We start from the raw sequence: 19,388 nt of genomic DNA, 5'->3' as shown, positions 1-19,388 counted from the left end.
ATTGAATGAACATATACATTATCTGTATGGTTGCATGCCTGCTTCATAAGCAACCACCACAGTGCCCACTACTTTCAAATAAAAAAGCCAATTACCAATTGTCACAATGAGCACACTTACACACACTGGACCTGATTCTGAGTCGGAGGCATCTGCAGCCACTTTTACATACAGTATGGCCACGGCTAGCTACTTATTAGTTTATATTAATGAGAATTTGTCCGTGTATGTAGAACATCCATGCAACTGCATGAGGAATGCCGTCCCACCCACCGGTTTCCCATCTGCAGTCACAGCCATAACCATTAGCATCTGGCCTTGCTGGGTGCAAACGATCCTTCTGAAATAGGCATCCCCTCTCCATCCGCACACTATGGAAGTCGGCTTACACTCCCATGGAACTCACATGAGACTCCCACTAGCTGGAACAGTCCCAGGCATTTGCATGGTCGCCACTGAGTTACCACCCAGAATTGGAGCTCACCGGTCTGTGAGCTCCGATTGGCTCATGGCCGGCTGAATAGAAAGAATACACACTGCTGCCCTGTGTGCCTCCGTGGCTGCCTGCCCTGCCGGAGCGCACTACGCAGGCAGCTGGCCTGTCCCCACGATCCTCATTGCTGCCACCCGGGCCCCCTCTCAGCCAGGGAGTCAATGCAATTTCGGCAATATACAGTAGTCACTATATTTAAAGTGACAATTAGTTTAAAGGCAAAACCACTGCAGTCACCGGCATTTTAAGCCTAGTGACTGTCTCGCCAGAATCTGGACAGCTCCCATAAAATCGGAGGCTATTGCATTAGGCCCTAAGTGTTCTTGTTGTACTAATGTCTTTATATAGTAAATGAAAGCTTTAGAAATTATGTGGACTTTACATCATACGCTCTGACCAACCTGTTACTACATTGTGTAATTACTATTTGTCAGAAGACATGAAGAGGTCATTTTTTACATTAACATAACCAGGTGTATTCCTTAAGACATATGCTACCTGAACACCTGTTGCCTCAGAAATTACTCCTTTCCTCTGTGCTCCTGTACTGACTCATTCACTGCTGGAGGAAGCATAGCATAACCCTTTCTGAAGGGCCCTACACACTGGGCGATGCATTCAATCTTGATGATGATCGATCTGAATGATGATCAATCATTGCCCAAATTGACTTGCATTGCAAAGCAACGGAGAATGAACAATGAACAACCGCGGGGCCATGCATTGTTCATCGTTGGTGCATACACACTGAGTGATACGAACGATTTCTCATTTATTACTTAACAGGATTGTTCATATCTCCCGCACACATTGGCAAGTGTGTAGGGCTCATATGGGGCATATTTATCACAATCTGCATCTCAGATGCATATGGGAAGTGATAAATGCACCCAAATCCACAATGCATAGGGATGTATCAATTATCGCATGCAGGCACAAGAAATCTCTGTCCCTACTAAGTTAAACCGTGCATACACAACCCCCCACCACCACCACCACCTCTGCGCACAGGGAAAGCTGTGTAGCAGTAGGGGAACCAGAGGGAAGCCTGAATAATGCTATCTCAAGAAAGCGATATTATCATGGGGCTCCCTCCGGTATTTTTTTACTATTTATTTTTAGTAAATTCTGGCAGATCACATTTTTGATTAGAAGTATGGGGAATGTGATCTGCTAACTAAATAAAATGTGAATTTAAGGACTTTGACGGGAATTTTGTAATTGCTCATTAGTACATTTAGGTGATACTAAAATAATGTCACATTATTTTAGTAAGAATAAAAATAATATTGATAAATATGCCCATTATTGTGATGACTGATGACTGATAGTGTGATAGATGCTGGACCAAAGAAAGAAGGGCCAGGCCCTGGTACTGTAGGATGTGTGGCCTAATCGTTGAGACGTGGTCTTAACCCAAAAGTTATGAAAATCAGTATGTGTGGCATTGTGTTTTGTACAAAGAGGCAGATCCAGCAATCAGGGTGATCGCTCTGCCCCTCCCTGCACATTATGCAGGCAGAAGAGACTCCTGTTACTTAGTGGCAGCAGCCTCCCTTGACCCAGAATTCAGCAGTGTGTACTGGATTTGGGAGAGAGCCTTCTGCCACTAGCATGTAAGAAGGACTTGAGGAAGGGTGGACAAGGGCTACACATTGGCTCTTTCAATGCCCTAGCATAGATGAACGAGGAAGTGAGTGGAAGTATCATTCCTCCACTTCACCTATATTCATGTGCTACCTTTTACCATACTGTTGAAGTCAAAGCTGCAGAAGTAAGCTCAGGTGATAGGTTTTTGCACTGTACTTCCTAAATTCCTTTTTACATTGTTTATTCATCTTTATTGTAATATATACACCATTACAACACTAACAGAATACTAAAACATGCAATGTCACCAGTATTTATCGCAATGCACTCTAGTAGCCAACTGATCAAACTACAGTATAAATAAACATGAACACAACTGCTTGCTAAGATATTTGGTGTTTGTTTTGTATTTTCATTTACTCTCAATCTGATCTGCAAATTATGTAAGGAAGCATGTCTTCCACAGTATAAACTACAGCTTTTCATTTTGACTTCAGAGAACGTAAAACTAAGTGACTGTTTGAAGCTAGTCTTTGGAGACTATTGTCTCGGGAAGTCTAAGTAGAAGGAAGATCTGCTTTTTGTAGCTGCAGGCGCTTGGTGTCAAACAGTGTTAGGCCGCATCAAACAGTAGTGACAATTTCATTTTAATACACTGGGCACATTTTAATAAGCAAAGGCAATCCCAGAAAAGAATACAATATGGGAGCTGCCAAGAGTGAAAACCTCAATAAGCTTTGTTCTTTGAAGGCAAGGGAAAAAACCCAGAAAAAGCCAGTGAGCCAAGAGCAGAAAATATGCCATTACTTGAAAAGGAATATTGGAAAGAAAGTGTCCATTTAGTTCTCGGATTTCACAATCACAGTCTCAGTTCTGAGATATCAATTGGTGGCTTGGCATTCGTTTAATCTGCAATGGCGAGCACCGCCATCCAAACTAAGATGGTTAAAGCACATGGAAAGAACCTTGCTACAGTACTTTGTACATTCACAAAAGTCTATTTTCAATAAGGTAATAATGTGTACATTTTGTCAGTAACAATACAGTAAATGTCTCAATAGGATATAAAGACTCTTACAAAGGACCTTAATGCTGATGGACCTCTAGAGTTGATTAAAAAACCCAATGAAACACATATTAAACAACACTGCATCTGATATTACACTGTGACCCCCAATGTGTTGGTGAAAACAAGTACTGTAAATGGAGTGCTCAGCATCTCCTCAATAAAAAGGCACAATGCAAATGTTTTCACCTGCAATGCAAACTGTTATGACATCACTGAAAACAATGAGCCATGTTTCTGTAGTAGTCTACATGCTTTGATTAACGTTAAAACGTGGTAAGAGCCTAAAATGAGACATGGATACATTTCACAGACAGTATTATTATGAGGACGCTGAAATGCATCTAACTGCTTTAGAACCATTTATATGCAGATGCTACTAGCAGTATTGATCTTATCAATTGTCGAGCTGGGATTTAAGGTGAAATGAAACTAGTGCATGGGTCAAACTCCAAGCTTTTGTTGAGAAGTGTCACATAAATATTAAGATAATCTGAAACACTGCCTTGGCTGTTCAGAAATACAGTGTGGACTGTTCCAAGCCAAATGACACATTTGATGTATGAGTCAATTTGTGAAAACGTTCCAAACATAATGGAGTACATTTTTCACATGCTCTTAAATTGCAACAACTACTCTTTCACGAGCTGTTGGCCATTCTAATATATAGATAAGGAAGTGTTGTGCTTCTGCTATTATTACAATAATGTACATTCTGGGTCAAAAGATTCTTTCAGTAGGTTCAACAAGTCACAAAGTTGAGGTGTAGGAACATGGGACATAGCAAAGGGAAAAAGCTGAGTGTTATCGATAGGTAGCATGAGCCAGTTACTGGTAATGCTACTATCAGTTATATAGCTATTGAGTTGGATGAAAAACACACATAGCTTTCTATAGGGGAAGCAATACTGTAGTCCAGGGCTGGCCAAACCAGTCCTCAAGATCTACCAACAGTACACATTTTCCAGACCACCTAGCTGGTGCACAGGTGTAGTCATTACTAATTAAGATGTGCTGCATTCATTCCTAACTGACAATTCTACAGATCTCCAGGAGGCCTGGAAAACATGAACTGTTGGTAGATCTCGAGGACCGGTTTGGCCAGCCCTGCTGTAGTCCATCGGTCTTCAACCTGTGGCCCTCCAGATGTTGTGGAACTACACATCCCAGCATGCCCTGCTCAGTTTTATCATACCTAATAGCAAAACTGTGGCAGGTCATGTTGGTATGTGCAGTTCCACAGCAGCTGGAGGGCTGTAGGTTAAAGACCCATGCTGTAGTCCATCTCTAGCTGACAGTGTTTCGGCTAACACCAAACTAAAATGTAAACCCACAAAACAAATGCTCACTTGTGATATAATTGGCCTACATTTGAGCTAGTGACAATGCTTAAATCACATGAATATGCAGGTCAATGTTATCAGTCCATTAGTGAGTCTTCTTTTGCCCTATTTCAAGAGTCACATTTGAATGTTTAATGTTCTACATTTCTTGATATGTGCATATAAATGTATCTTCTTGTCTAGAAAGTTGCCCAAAAAAACTCATCAAAACTAGTGAGCCCACAAACATTAACTCCAAAGTAATTTTACATTTCTAAATGGACTCGGAGGCTAATTATAGAATACAGCCTCCTTGTACTTGAAGTTAAAAATAATATCCTTAGAAAAATAAGAATTTTATACACATTATATTTATTTCTCTGCAAGGCTTGATTTGTATGAAATTTCTCAGCAATTTTGCTCATTGTAAAAAAAAATATTTTATTGCAGAGTCCATAATACTTTAGAACATTTTAACATTTGAATATCTAGAGCTGACAGTACAGAGAGACCAGTGTTCAGCAGACCAATGATTTGGATGCTTTAAAAGAAAAGGGTTGCTAGATAGCAATATTCACAAATTTATTCCCATGGGCAGTAAGCACAGGAGTACCAAACTCAAACCAATGTGGCTTAACAAGAAGGTCAAGGCCGAAATCGATAAAAAGAAGCGTGCTTTCAAAGCATTTATATCTAATGGAAAGGAGGATTCATTCCAGTACTACAAGGAATGCAATAAAAGAAGCAAAAATGCAATAAGAGCAGCTAAAATTTAAAACGAAAAGCAAATTGCTATAGAGAGTAAAACCAATCCTAAAAATGTTTTTAAATACATAAACAGTAAAAGGTTAAAAAAGGAGAACATAGGTCCATTAAAATCAGAAATACTGAACAAATTTTTTTCATCAGTATTCACCAGAGAAGAACTGACGGTGGGAGTAGTGCATAGTGATAGTTACAGTAAGGATTCGTGGTTAGATACTTGTTTAAGTGAAGAAGTAGTCAGAGAGAGATTACACAAAATAAAGATTAATAAATCACCTGACCCGGACGGACTTCGTCCGAGGGTTCTTATGGAGCTTAGGTCAATACTAGCATGACCCCTATACTTGATTTTCAATAGTTCAACTAGATCTGGCATGGTACCGAAGGATTGGCGTATAGCAGAGGTAGTGCCATTATTTAAAAAAGGATCCAAAAATCATCTGGGTAACTACAGGTCGGTTAGTTTGACATCTATAGTGGGGAGAATATTAGAAGGAATTCTAAGGGATAGCATACAGGAGTATCTGCAGACCACTAAGATTATTAGCAAGAACCAGCATGGGTTTGTGATGGACAGATCATGTCAAACTAACTTAGTTAACTTCTACGAGGAAGTGAGCGACAATCTTGACCATGGAAAAGCAGTGGATGTGGTCTATTTAGATTTTGCAAAAGCCTTCGATGCAGTGCCTCACATGAGACTAATCATCAAATTAAAAGAGATTGGCCTAGAAAAAACTGTTTGTACATGGATAAGTAACTCGCTGGACAACAGGGTACAGCGAGCAGTGGTCAACGGGAAGTCCTCAAGCTGAACACCAGTAGTCAGCGGAATACCACAGGGGTCCATACTCGGGCCACAACTGTTCAACATATTTATCAATGACCTAGAAATAGGCCTGGAAAGCACAGTGTCAATCTTTGCAGATGATACTAAACTGTGTAGGGTAATTAATTCAGAAATAGATGTGGAGTCTCTGCAGAATGACTTATCTAAACTTGAAATCTGGGTGTCTAAATGGACAATGAGGTTTAATATAGAAAAATGCAAGGTTATGCATTTCGGGACTAAAAACAAACTTGCATTCCACATATTAAACGGGTAAAGTCTAGGGGTAACAGTTTTGGAAAAGGATTTGAGGGTACTCAATGGTAATAAACTTAATAATAGTAAGATGTTAGCGTGCAAAAAACGGGCAATTGAGATAAGGGACAAGGATGTAATTCTGCCGCTGTACAAATCATTGGTACGTCCGCACCTGGAATATCGTGTTCAGTTTTGGGCACCACTGTATAAAAAAGATATCGGTGAACTCGAAAGGGTTCAAAGGCGAGCTACTTAATTGATTAAAGGGGTGTAGTACGGGTGACCGGCGGTCTCCTGACCGCCGGTCACCTTACCGACGGCGGGATCCCGGCAGCATACCGACGCCGGGATCCCGGCGGGGAGGGGCGAGTGCAGCAAGCCCCTTGCGGGCTCGCTGCGCTCGCCACGCTGCGGGCTCGGTGGCGACCTGTGGTCGCCATGGGTTCTATTCCCACTCTATGGGTGTCGTGGACACCCACGAGTGGAAATAGTCCCTGTTGGTCGGCATGCCGACCATCGGGATAGTGAGCCGTCGGGCTCACGGAGGAGGTCATGTGACTGTCGGTCAGCCGACCGGCGGTCACATGACTACCACCCGATTAAAGGGCTAGAGGGACTGGATTTCAAGGAAAGGCTTACTAGGTTGAACATGTATACACTGGAAAAGAGGCGTCTAAGAGGAGACATTACTAATGCCTTCAAATATGTAAAGGAGCACTACAAAGAGTTATCAGAGGAATTATTTATTAAAAGAACTCTGTTTAGGACACGTGGGCACTCGCTGAGGCTGGAGGAGAGAAAATGCCGCACTACAGTATATGAAACATAATTTAGCACCTTAAAGTTTTATAAAGTTATAAAAGTTGTTTTTCTAAAACTACTAGCTAATATTTGTTTGTTTTTTTTAAATCTCAAAAATGTTGATTTTGGTAACCACTTAACTGGCTAATAATTTTTAATTTTTTTCCAAAAATATCTCCACAACTGTAGAATTTTTTTATTATTAAATGTTGTAAATGAAAGCTATTTAAGCCCAATTACATATATATATATATATATATATATATATATATATATATATATATTTTAACAAACATGCAAAATCAAGTTTAAATAGCTATTTACATAATGTGATAATTTAAATATTGGGGATATTTAAAAAAAATAATAAAAATTATAGCCTACAAAAATGGGCATGAAAGAGCAACAGGGCACAGAGCCATGGCAGAGTGGGCAGGGGGGGATACAAATGGCATATACTGTATATCACTGCAGCTGCCAACGTATGCAGATCACACACACATGTACAAACACACACAATTGGCCAGATGGGGAGTGTCTTTGAGGTCACTGTGGCCACAGTGGACGAGACTCACTGGGCAGAGCAACAGCTGCACTATGACTGTAAATCTGAGGAACAGTGGTGTCCGATCACTGTGGTCAGCAGTCGGAACACTGGGGGAGTACCCGTGGCTTGCACTGCTGCTGCTAAGCAAAGCTGGGCTGCTTGATACCCTGATGCCGCCAAGCAGGGCCTGCGCAACCCGCTCAACAGAGTATGCAGAGCAGGGAGGGGACAGGCTGGAGAGGTGTTCTCCCCACTTTGCTGTTGCTGCCGGCTGCCCCTGTGGCTGTCAAACTGTATGACATGCAGAGGCACTGGCAACGTGAAGCACGTCTCTTCCAGTGTAATCTACCTCCCTCGGGCCTCTCTCCTCCAAGCCACCTGACCTCTATGATGGCAGCACCCGACACTGTAAGTACTGCACTTCCCCCTCTCTCCTCTCCCCTCCTGTGGACATAAGTGTAAGGGGCACTACTACCGTGGGCATATTAAGCGGCACTACTACTGTGGGTGTTAGTGTAAGGAGCACTACAACAGTGGGCATTATGTGTAAGGGGCACTACTACTGTGGGCATCATGTGTGCACTACTACTGTGGGCATTAGTGTAAGGGGCACTACTACTGTGCAAATGCAATGAAATAAGAGAAGTGCAAATACAATGAATAAGATAAAGGAAACTAAGTTCTCTGGGTCTGGCATTTATTCACAGATCCTTACCCAGGTCTGATATTTCTTAATTCTTAAAGAGTGGAATTCTGCAATAGTCGGTCATTACAGATTGTCAAAAAGTCAGTGTTGTTTCAATACTACAAATATAATTAAGGCATCAATCTGGTATCTATAACACTGGAAGCTTCTCTTATCTATGATTGTTGGTCACTGATTTCGAATTGTTTTTATTTGCAAAATCTTACTGATCACCATGTTGCTCTCTCTAGTGATGCCATGATAGAAGATAATTAGGGAGATGGTTACATATTTCCTATACAAAGGGAACACAATTAATGAGTGCTATTTAGCTAGTTAATAAAGCATGGCAATGATAATTACTCAGGGAGATTGCTTGTGACATTTTCAGAGCACAAATCCAACTCCCTCCACTGGCCGCCTGGGGAACCACTACTGACACATTTATGTTTTTCATTTTACAAATTAAAAAACTGAAACTGAAAAATCAAAAAAATTAAAAAATGATCTCTGCTGCCTAAACATACAAAAATGAATACATGATCAATGAAAATTGAAAGAAGGAACATACCTAGCAAATCCTACTCCTCTACTCACTCCATTCGCATCTCGTAATATTCTAGTAGAAATAACATGTCCAAATGGCTTCAGCATGTTTTCTAATTCCTGCTCATCCATCGAAATTGGCAAGTTTGAGATGTACAAATTTGTTGGGTCTTGTTCTTGTTGCTGTAAGAGAACACAGACATGAACTACTGAAAAATAATTGCAAACAAATGATTAAAACATTTTACCAGCATATTTTTTTGATCACCCTCTAGAAATAGGTATGGACATTTGAAACACTTCTAATAAGTCTAAAAACATAAAGACTATTACCCTGTAAATAATTGCTTGCAGGATATTTATGCAACTTAAACAATTATATTGCCAGTAAGGTAGAAATTATGGTTAAAAGTAGGTTAAGGGTTTATGGATAGATAAGGGTTAGGTGTGAGGTACTCTGGGACCCAGTAAACAGAGTTAGACAACCTGACTGGGTGAAACTTCAGAAACTCAAGACATCAAGCTACATCTATAGTGTTTTCAGGGTAATTTTACAGATATTGTAGACCCGGGGAAAGACAAAAAACTGGAGCTCAGTGACAGGGATAAATTATAATAATAATAAAAATCATACATTACCCCTCCAGCAATTCTGCACTGTCTATACACATTCTTTCATACAGGGAATGGCTGTCAGCACTTTTATTAGTGGATAGCTCTAGACATCCACCAATCAGCATGCTGGCAACCATTCACTGTCTGGCTGTAGGCTAGGAGGAAGATAATGAATGCTGTGTGGTTGCTCTGATTGTGTGTAATTCACAATCAAAGTGGATGGGTAGCATTCTCTACCTGCCTTCCAAGAATTTCTGTAGGCACCAGTCCGACCCCTGCTTGAAGGTCCCTAGAATTGAGGTGCCCTGGGCAGCTGCCCAGTGTGCCTATACAGATGTGTCCTGATACATCTTGCCTCAATACACCATGCACCTGGACATTATGTTTCACCGTACACCTCAACAAGTTAGTGATGAATTACACCTCAACAAGTTAGTGATGAATTTCAGCTGTTGATGTGCCCTTTAGCCACAGAAATCTGATCACACTGTGCACCTTATTGTTTGACCATGTCTCCGCCAGCCCCACCACCTAACAACTGGTATTGTGACAGTATGACTGATATGAGGCGCTATCTAATGGCCCTAAAGGGAAGCAGTGTCTACCTGCTCTGGTGGGAAATTAAAATGAAATAGAGAACATTACACATGAGAGTTCTAGTTTCATTACTTATAGTACCACCCTCGTATTGCATGCACAGCAACACTTCTAGTGGCAACCACTAGCCTCCCCCCTCAGCCTAACCCTAACCTACAGCTGCAGCCTAACTCTAACCTACCACCTGCATCATAAACCTAACTTACTCCTGCAGCCTAACCCTAACCTCTCTCATGCAGCCTAACCCTAACCTCCCCCTCTGCCTTACCCTATCCTACCCCTACAGCCTAACCCTAACCTCCCTCCTGCAGCCTAAACTAACCTACCCCTACAGCCTAACTCTAACTCCACCTGTAGATACACCATAACCTTCCCCTGCAGCCTAATCCTAACCTCCCCCTTAGCCTAACCCTAACCTCCCCCTTCAGCCTGAGCCCCCTTCAGCCTAAGGCTTATCCTTTTCCCTCAGCCTAACCATAACCTCCTCCTACAGCTTAAATCTAACCTCCCCCTGTAGCCTAACCCTACCCTTCCCCATCAGCCTAACTCTGACTTCACTCTGCAGCCTAACCCTAATCTCCCACTGAAGCCTTACCCCCCTTCAGCCTAAATTTAACTTTCCCCCTCAGCCTAATCCTTAATTTGCCCTGCAGCCTAACCCTAATCTCCCCCCGGCAGCCTAACCCTAACCCTCCCCACTTCAGTCTAAACCTAACCCTCCCCCATCAGCCTAACCCTAACCTCCCCCTTCAGCATAATCCTAACCTCCCCCTGCAGCCCAACCCCCCTTCAGCCTAAGCCTAACCTCCCCCTGCAGCCTAACAATACCCCCCCCCCCCGCCAGCAGCCTAATCTTAACCCTCCACCCTAATCCTAACCCTCCCCCTGCTGCCTAACCCTAACCTACCAATGCATCCTATCCCTAATTTACCTCAGCAGCCTAACCCTAAATCTCCTGCATCCTAACTCTAATGTTGACATTCTGACAATGTAGATATGTCACCTGTCAACATTTCGAAAAATTTCAATAAATTGCCTGAAGATATTTTAACAATGTTGACATTGTGAATGTCGTCACTGTCGATCTTTTGACTATATCCTCCTGTACAAGATACTATTTATATCCTGTATAAGGTACTATTTATATCCGTATAAGGTACTATTTATATCCTGTATAAGATACTATTTATATCCTGTATAAGGTACTATTTATATCCTGTATAAGGTACTATTTATGTCCTGTATAAGATACTATTTATATCCTGTATAAGGTAGTATTTATATCCTGTATAAGGTACTATTTATATCCTGTATAAGATACTATTTATATCCTGTATAAGGTACTATTTATATCCTGTATAAGATACTATTTATATCCTGTATAAGATACTATTTATATCCTGTATAAGGTACTATTTATATCCTGTATAAGGTACTATTTATGTCCTGTATAAGATACTATTTATATCCTGTATAAGGTACTATTTATATCCTGTATAAGATACTATTTATATCCTGTATAAGGTACTATTTATATCCTGTATAAGGTACTATTTATATCCTGTATAAGATACTATTTATATCCGTATAAGACACTATTTATATCCTCTATAAGGTACTATTTATATCCTGTATAAGGTACTATTTATATCCTGTATAAGGTACTATTTATATCCTGTATAAGGTACTATTTAACATCATTGGTAGGAAAAACTTGAATACTCTTTGCTGTATATTTTAACTATTAGACTGTAGAAAAAGAAAGTGACAATACAGTACTTCTAATCTCACAGGATGAACACTGTAGGAAAGATTGTAAATCCTATAAACAATAAATAAGGCTGAAGCCTGGTCTAGAATTCCGGCAGGGATACAGGTTTAGGCCCATTTTGCACAAGTTCAAACTTTGTTTATGAACGCAGGTTCTTAGCTTGATTCACACTGCAGCAGCAGAAATCAACTAGTCCTCAGAGGCACATCACTTTTTCAAAGTGTCTGCATTACTTGAAGTACCACAGCAACTTAAGCAAGATCTACTGGAGCCATTAGCCTCAGGGCACATACAACAGGATTAGTATTACATTGATTGAATGCAACAGAGTAACATATAGCAACAATAAAAACCTATGTTGCCTACCTCATATTCTTGAAACTATTGACTCCCTGGGTAGCTACTGTAAATTTCTGAATTTTCAAGAAGACAACTTGTGGAATATGCATAATAAAAATAGTTTTTGTTTAATGTATATGTTTCTAGTATGCTGCACATTCAGCATTCTGTCAACAAAGTTTCCTATATTTGCTTTAACGTTTATAAGTTATTAATCACATATGGGAAAATACAGAGGTAGGCAACTTGTGGCACTCCAGCTGCTGTGAATCTACATATCCCAGCATGCACTGCCAGCTTTCTGCCGCATCACAGCAAAGATGAGCATGGCTACATGTGTACACGGATTATTCTAGACAACATTTTTCTTGTAAACCAGTAGTCTTTTAAATAAACTTTCAAATTCATAATTCATTATGTGTCTGCAAATTTGAAAAAAATAAATGAAGACTGAAAAATGCTGCTTGATTGAATATTGAACCCCTGTCCTGTGAAAGCTCCAAGTTTACACAGATGAAAGATATTGACCTAACAATTCGCTTTCAAATATTCTCTACCTGTGGATCATTAAAAAAATATGTCAGCTTTTATAAATAACAACCCCTAATTAATATACTGTTGGTCAAGCTGTAAGGAAGGAAAATTGTTAAATTGAAGACCTTAAAGCATTCTAAGTAAATGATACCTCCCAACTGTACCGAATACAGCGGAACTGTCCCGCAAATTGGACACAGCATCTATCAGTGCAGGGAGTGGAGCCGGGGGATGCCCAGCCACTCAGGGAGTGCTGGGTATGCCCCCAAAATGACAAAAATGGGGGTTGCAATGCTAGGCTTTTCCCCCTCCACCCAAGGCCCCGCCCCATTCCCAGCAGTGGGCACGCCTCCGGCGTGGCTTGTCCTGACACCCAACAATCAAAAGTTGGGAGGTATGAGAAAATAAAATATGAAATTATAGGCATGCACAAGAAAACATCAGAGTGACTCAGCTAAAATTTAGGATAAGGTTTTGGGATCAGATGAGTAAAAAATTTAACTTTTTTACTTAAATTCTGAATGCCATATGTGGTGCGGGTTGGGTATGGCTTACTGGTGGCTGAGATCCTGGCCTGTAGAATGCCGGGGGGATGGCTAGTGCTCACCACAGGTTCTATTCCCCCTCTATGGGTGTCGTGGACACCCACAAGTGGGAATAGTCCCTGCTAGCCGGCATGCCAACTGTCGGGATTTGGAGCGGGTGGGATGTGGAGGTCAGGATTGTGACCGGTGGTCTCCTGACCGCTTGTCACATAACTACATCCCTGTGGTGCAAACCTAAAACAGCCATTTCCTCAGCAAACATTATTCCAACAGTGAAGTATTCGGTGGCAGCATATCTTGTGGGGATGCTTTTCCTTAGAAAGGACAAAACATCATGTTAACACTGAAGAACATAGTCACGAGAGAGAAAAAAAAGGGGTAGTATTTGGGTGCACTAGCTAGAATCAAGTTTAACTGAGACAATAAAACGTAACTTTTATTAGTTATATATTTAAAACATTCATAATTTCCCCCTTGGGAATTGAAAAATAGGTTAGCAGTGTAAAGAAAGATTGAAAGTATTAAAAACTTGTGCCAGGGACAGTGTCGGACTGGGTCGTGAAAGGCACACCGGGGAAATGCAGTGGTAAGGACCCATGTTTAGAGGCTTGGCAAACCATTAATGTATGGTCTGGGCCCCTTGAAAAATATATATAGTAAATACTGCTAGTGAATACATGATAATGCACCAGATTAATAACAGCAATGTACTGTAGTGAATACAGCATAGTCCTGGGCAGTATAAGGTAACCTATGTATAGTGTATAACTCAAGTGCTCAGTCTGGAACCTGATCCCTAGAGGAGGGGGTGGGCCCCCAGGTAGCTGGGCCCACCGGTGGTTTCCCCTGTAGCCCTGTGGGCCAGTCCGACCCTGGCCAGGGACCCTTCTGTACAGTCTAGGGATCATTAGTAAGTTCAATATTATGAATTTAATTCAGCTCTTTGAGTGTTGGGCAGAAATTCATAGTACAAACTGCACAAATACTACAAGATAACCTGAATTAGTGTGCTAGAAAACTAAAGCTTACAGTAGGTCCTACAATTAGTTCATCTTTTAGCAATCCTAAGCACAAGGCCAAAGCAACACTGATATAGTTGAACAATAAAATTTGAATGTTCTATATTAGCCAAATCTAGCGAAAACTGATAAATATTAGCATGTACTGAATCAATTGTTGAAATAAAGATGTGTTAAGAACACAGAGTAGTAAAGTTCAAATGTAATGTTAATATTATATTGTGCATCATGACATATTACACAACAAAATCACGTCAGTAAACACAGCTGTCATTATCAGGAAGTGGCAATTTATATTAAGTAACAGTCTTTCCACAAAGGATAAACTCATGAACTTTGCTACTGTTGTTTTTCTACTAAAACACATTTGAACTAGTTACAGTATGCACTAAGTGAGGAATGTTTGTAATGTAAACTGTGACAGCTGTAATTATTTATTAGAACTAAGCATTTGTAAGTACTTTATTGTAAGCATATAACATTGCATTCATTTAAAAGGAAACTTTTTTAAATAAAGAGGTTGAAATGTCTAGTAGTGAAAAAATGAGAAGTGAACCCGTGGATTAGTTGCCCCCATATAAACTTTGAGGAAGCATTTATCAAGTACACTCGACAAAAAGGTAGGTAGGTGATGATTAGTTGGTATGGGCAACTTCTCCACTGGTCCACTTCACTCTTTTCACAGCTTGATACATCAACCCCAAAATGTTTTCTAGTCTATTTATTACAGCACAGGTTCTTAGCTCCAGACTTCCAGCACCCCCAACAGGTCACATTTTATGGATTTAATTATTCATGCAAAATATCATTCTGATGTCACGGTACAGCCTAGTAGCATAATGCTGCTGCCAATAAGAAGAATTGGCGGCACATTCATCCACTCATAGTATAATATATATCACATTTATTAATATAAAACACACAATTAAGTAAAATTCTAACAATAAAGATTAAACCACACAGGTTTGCTCTTTGGTCATTACCAAAGCGTAATACAGCCTCTTAGTTAATGTAGTATATGCAGTATCTCAAAAAATCCTCATATGCAACTGAATTCTAGGACAGTACATTATCCTTGGTGCAGTTGAACATTAGCTGTTAGGCTATATTTGGTGTTATTGTGTACTAATAGCTGTGCAGTGATTGCTGTTAGGCTATCGCAATTGGGGCAGCTGTACGTGCAGCATTTCCCTGCAAAAATGGTTGCCGGAGGTGTCAGCTGCTACCTGATGTTTATGTTGCCTGCCTAATCTGAAACAACATGTCTGGCAATTTGTATATGTGATCTAAGCTTTTATTGTTATAATTTTACTTCATTGTGCCTTTTAGATTAATAAATGTAATTCATTTTAGATTATTTAATCATGGACAGGTGAGATAGTCTATTTTCATGGGTCAATAATAACCCTACCTCCATTTATAGAGCTAAATCCTCAAAATATCACCTGTTGGGAAAGCTTGAGTGTTGAGGTTGAGAACCACTGACCTACAGTATTGGATAGCATTCTTCTGGCTGGAGAACAATTTCATAATAGAGATACTAAAAAAAAATGTTCTAAGAGGGTCATTCCGAGTTGATCGCTCGCTAGCAGTTTTTAGTAGCCGTGTAAACGCTATGCCGCCGCCCACTGGGAGTGTATTTTAGCTTAGCAGAAGTGTGAACGGTTGTATCACATAGCGCCTGCAAAAAATTTTTGTGTAGTTTCAGAGTAGCTCAAAACCTACTCAGCACTTGCGATCACTTCAGACTATTCAGTTCAGGATTTGACGTCACACACCCGCCCAGCATTCGCCCAGCCACGCCTGCATTTTTCCTGGCACGCCTGCGTTTTTCCGAACACTCCCTGAAAATGGTCAGTTGCCACCCAGAAACGCCCACTTCATGTCAATCACTCTGCGGCAACCAGTGCGACTGAAATACATCACTAGACCCTGTGCAAAACTGCATCATTCGTTGTGCCCGTACATCACGCGGTGCACATTGCGCCACATACGCATGCACAGAACTGCCGTTTTTTAGCCTGATCGCTGCGCTGCGAACAAATGCAGCTAGCGATCAACTCGGAATGATCCCCTAAGTGTTTCTAGAATTTGTTAGCAAGATTGGATCTACAGTTCAAACATGTCCCAAAATAAGTAAAAAGTATACCATGATTGTGATACTTTGGCCATGTTTAAGCCAGTTCGACTATTTTAAAACATGTTCAATTAACAGTTTAGTAATGGGAACAATTATCCTTAAACTGTGTGCGAACAGCAATCTTTGAACTCAAAAACAGTAATATTAGAATCAAAACATTATTACAAATATCACATTCTCCGCAGTACATAGAACTATCATCTTTTTTGGTTAATTTTAAATTCTTAGATCTAGTTCACCAGACAAGAAGAAATCAGTGTAATAATTTTGAGAATGAATTGAGTTAAAAAGCATCTGAAAACTTAACAGGACAAGTAAGCTACTATAAAATATTCATCAACTTGTAACATTAAGTGGGTACCCATTCAATATGTATAACTATTTAAGATCAGCTTTATAGTTTTGGTTTTTTTTAACTGGATTTTTATTATTAACAGGCCATAGTGGGAAACTTTTGAGTTCATCTTTATAACCAGTCTTACTGGTTTCCAACTTCACCACCTTCTACAAAGTGTGCAGTTTTCATCTTCATGCCATCCATTTGATAGGACTGATTGAAAGACTGAAGAAAGTTGTTTGTGGATTTAAAGTTTTTGCCAATCGTGTACAGTAGATCTCATGGATTGGATCTTCAAAGATTATGATATACCTGCTAGTTAAAGATATATGCTATATACTAATTTTCAGGTATCCATGCTTGTAGATGAGATCCTTTACCAATTTCAGATTGGGATAACCCCATACAGGATGCGTTTGGCATCCTGGCTGTCGGGATGCCAGCGGTCATGTGACTGATGCCAGAATTCTAACACCACTCAGGAGAGCAGTGCCAGAACACCAACAGCTGACATCCAAAAGGTAAGGGTTAGGGCCTGGGGGGGGGAGGGGTTAGGGTTAGGTACTAGGGGTATTAGTGTTAGGCACTAGGGGGGGTGATTAGCCATAGCCAACACTCCCCAAGGGTTAGTCATAGCCACCACCCCAGAGGGATAGCCATAGCCACCACCCCCATGAGGGTTAAGGTAGGGGAGTGTAAAAATACTTACCCCATCAGGTGTTCGGATCTGCAGAGTCAGGATGTCACTGTCAGTCATGTGGCCACCACCATCCCGACTGCCAGTATTACATACTGAAGCTCCCACAATGTAGGGCTGTACCAATCTCACTCTATTGATGTTGTTGATCTTGTTGAGTTATACAAAAGTGAAGATGAAGAATCCACGCAGATGAGTAATTGCAATACGTTATGAACCTTTGTTCAGACCCCATAGATATCTCTGATTCTAATAACAAATGCAAGCTTAGGTTCAGGAGGCCATAAATAATAGCTTCCAAGCTTCCAGGTCATTCTGGGCTAGACAAATTCCACATCTGTCTCCATTCCCTGTAGCAGATCTTCCCTCTTCTGACCTTTGCTGCCACAAATACTTTTTACCTTTTTACAGCTTTCTGTAATGTACAGCAGCTTCTTATACACCTTCTAGACCGCACATGGTGGGTCACACCCGGGAGCCGTACACGGATGCTACCCGGGTGCGACTTGCCTCAGGCCCCTTTCACAGGCTAGGTTGAAATACCGGGTCACTTGGATATTTCTGCTGGGCCCATTCAGATCGCACGTCAACTTGGGTTATGCGCGCTCATGTGCAATAACCCAGGTTACAAGCTGGCGGTCTGAAAGGGGTATTACTTTTTCTAAACAAAAAAAATCTACATTTTTGGACCTTGGACATGAATAATGAACCTCAAACAGAAGCTGAAAATAGTATATACAAATTTCAAATGTAAAATTGTAAATGGTATTGTAAGTATTTTGCTAATTATACAGGTTGAGTATCCCATATCCAAATATTCCGAAATACTGAATATTCCGAAATACGGACTTTTTTGAGTGAGAGTGAGAAAGTGAAACCTTTGTTTTCTGATGGCTCAATGTACACAAACTTTGTCTAATACACAAAGTTATTAAAAATATTGTATTATAAGACCTTCAGGCTGTGTGTATAAGGTGTATATGAAACATAAATGAATTGTGTGAATGTACACACACTTTGTTTAATGCACAAAGTTATTAAAAATATTGTCTAAAATGACCTTCAGGCTGTGTGTGGTGTATATGAAACATAAATGCATTCTGTGCTTAAACTTAGGTCTCATCACCATGATATCTCATTATGGAATTAAATTATTCCAAAATACGGAAAAATCCGATATCCAAAATACTTCTGGTCCCAAGCATTTTGGATAAGGGATACTCAACCTGTATTGCTTGCAATACAATCTGATCAAATTTAAATTTAGAAATCTGTTCAAATGTTATAAGCATCTCAAATTATGAAGAGAAAATATCATGCTAATGTTTTTTCCTCTCTGATTGATTGGCTTTGAATTGCTGTGTGCTCTAGTCCACTGGGTTCCAAAGCACTTAGGAATCTGCACTCAGCACTAAGCACTCAGTTATCTGGGCTCGGGAATAGCTAGCATTAAACATTACTGAAGAAAAACTTGCACGTTGGACTTGCCAAAATTATTTTCATTTGTGTTTGAAGTCTTGAAGAGGTATAGCTTGCAAAGGTCAGATGTTCATATAAAGCAACTTAAAAGTCAGGCTTTAACTTTTATTCCAATCATCATACACTTAAAACATAAAGCATTCATGGAGAACTTCTGGGGAAAAAAATTACCACAAAAAGATGCTGTAATCTTTACATTTAGCAGATTTCCTCTGATAAAATCACAATGTGTGAATCAGAAAAACATGTAAAAGAGGTTACAGTTTGTATCTGTGACTGTAGTTGATTAAATTAGTTTTTGAAGTACCACCGTCAAAAAGAGATAAGGCAAGTCTGATAGACCCAAGTGTATAGCAAAGAGTGACTCCAGTTACAGATAAGTGATTTATAAAAAAAAAGCTTTGATTATGGGG

General features: G+C 40.2%; 1 protein-coding gene across 3 annotated transcripts in view; it reads right to left on the bottom strand.

Annotated features, from left to right (window-relative positions):
• Positions 1 to 19,388, bottom strand: part of RBMS3 (RNA binding motif single stranded interacting protein 3) — a 932,710-nt gene that overhangs the window by 196,952 nt on the left and 716,370 nt on the right. For all 3 annotated transcript variants that reach the window (XM_063922277.1, XM_063922278.1, XM_063922276.1), the window contains exon 5: positions 8,928 to 9,085. In XM_063922277.1, the coding sequence (XP_063778347.1) occupies positions 8,928 to 9,085 (158 nt within the window). The remainder of the gene's footprint in view (positions 1 to 8,927; positions 9,086 to 19,388) is intronic.

This window comes from Pseudophryne corroboree, chromosome 5 (genome assembly GCF_028390025.1).
Source record: "Pseudophryne corroboree isolate aPseCor3 chromosome 5, aPseCor3.hap2, whole genome shotgun sequence".
In the NCBI taxonomy this organism is placed as follows: Eukaryota; Metazoa; Chordata; class Amphibia; order Anura; family Myobatrachidae; genus Pseudophryne; species Pseudophryne corroboree.
The sequence above is the reverse complement of the archived record's forward strand: the minus strand, read 5'-3'. Positions and strand labels throughout refer to the sequence as shown.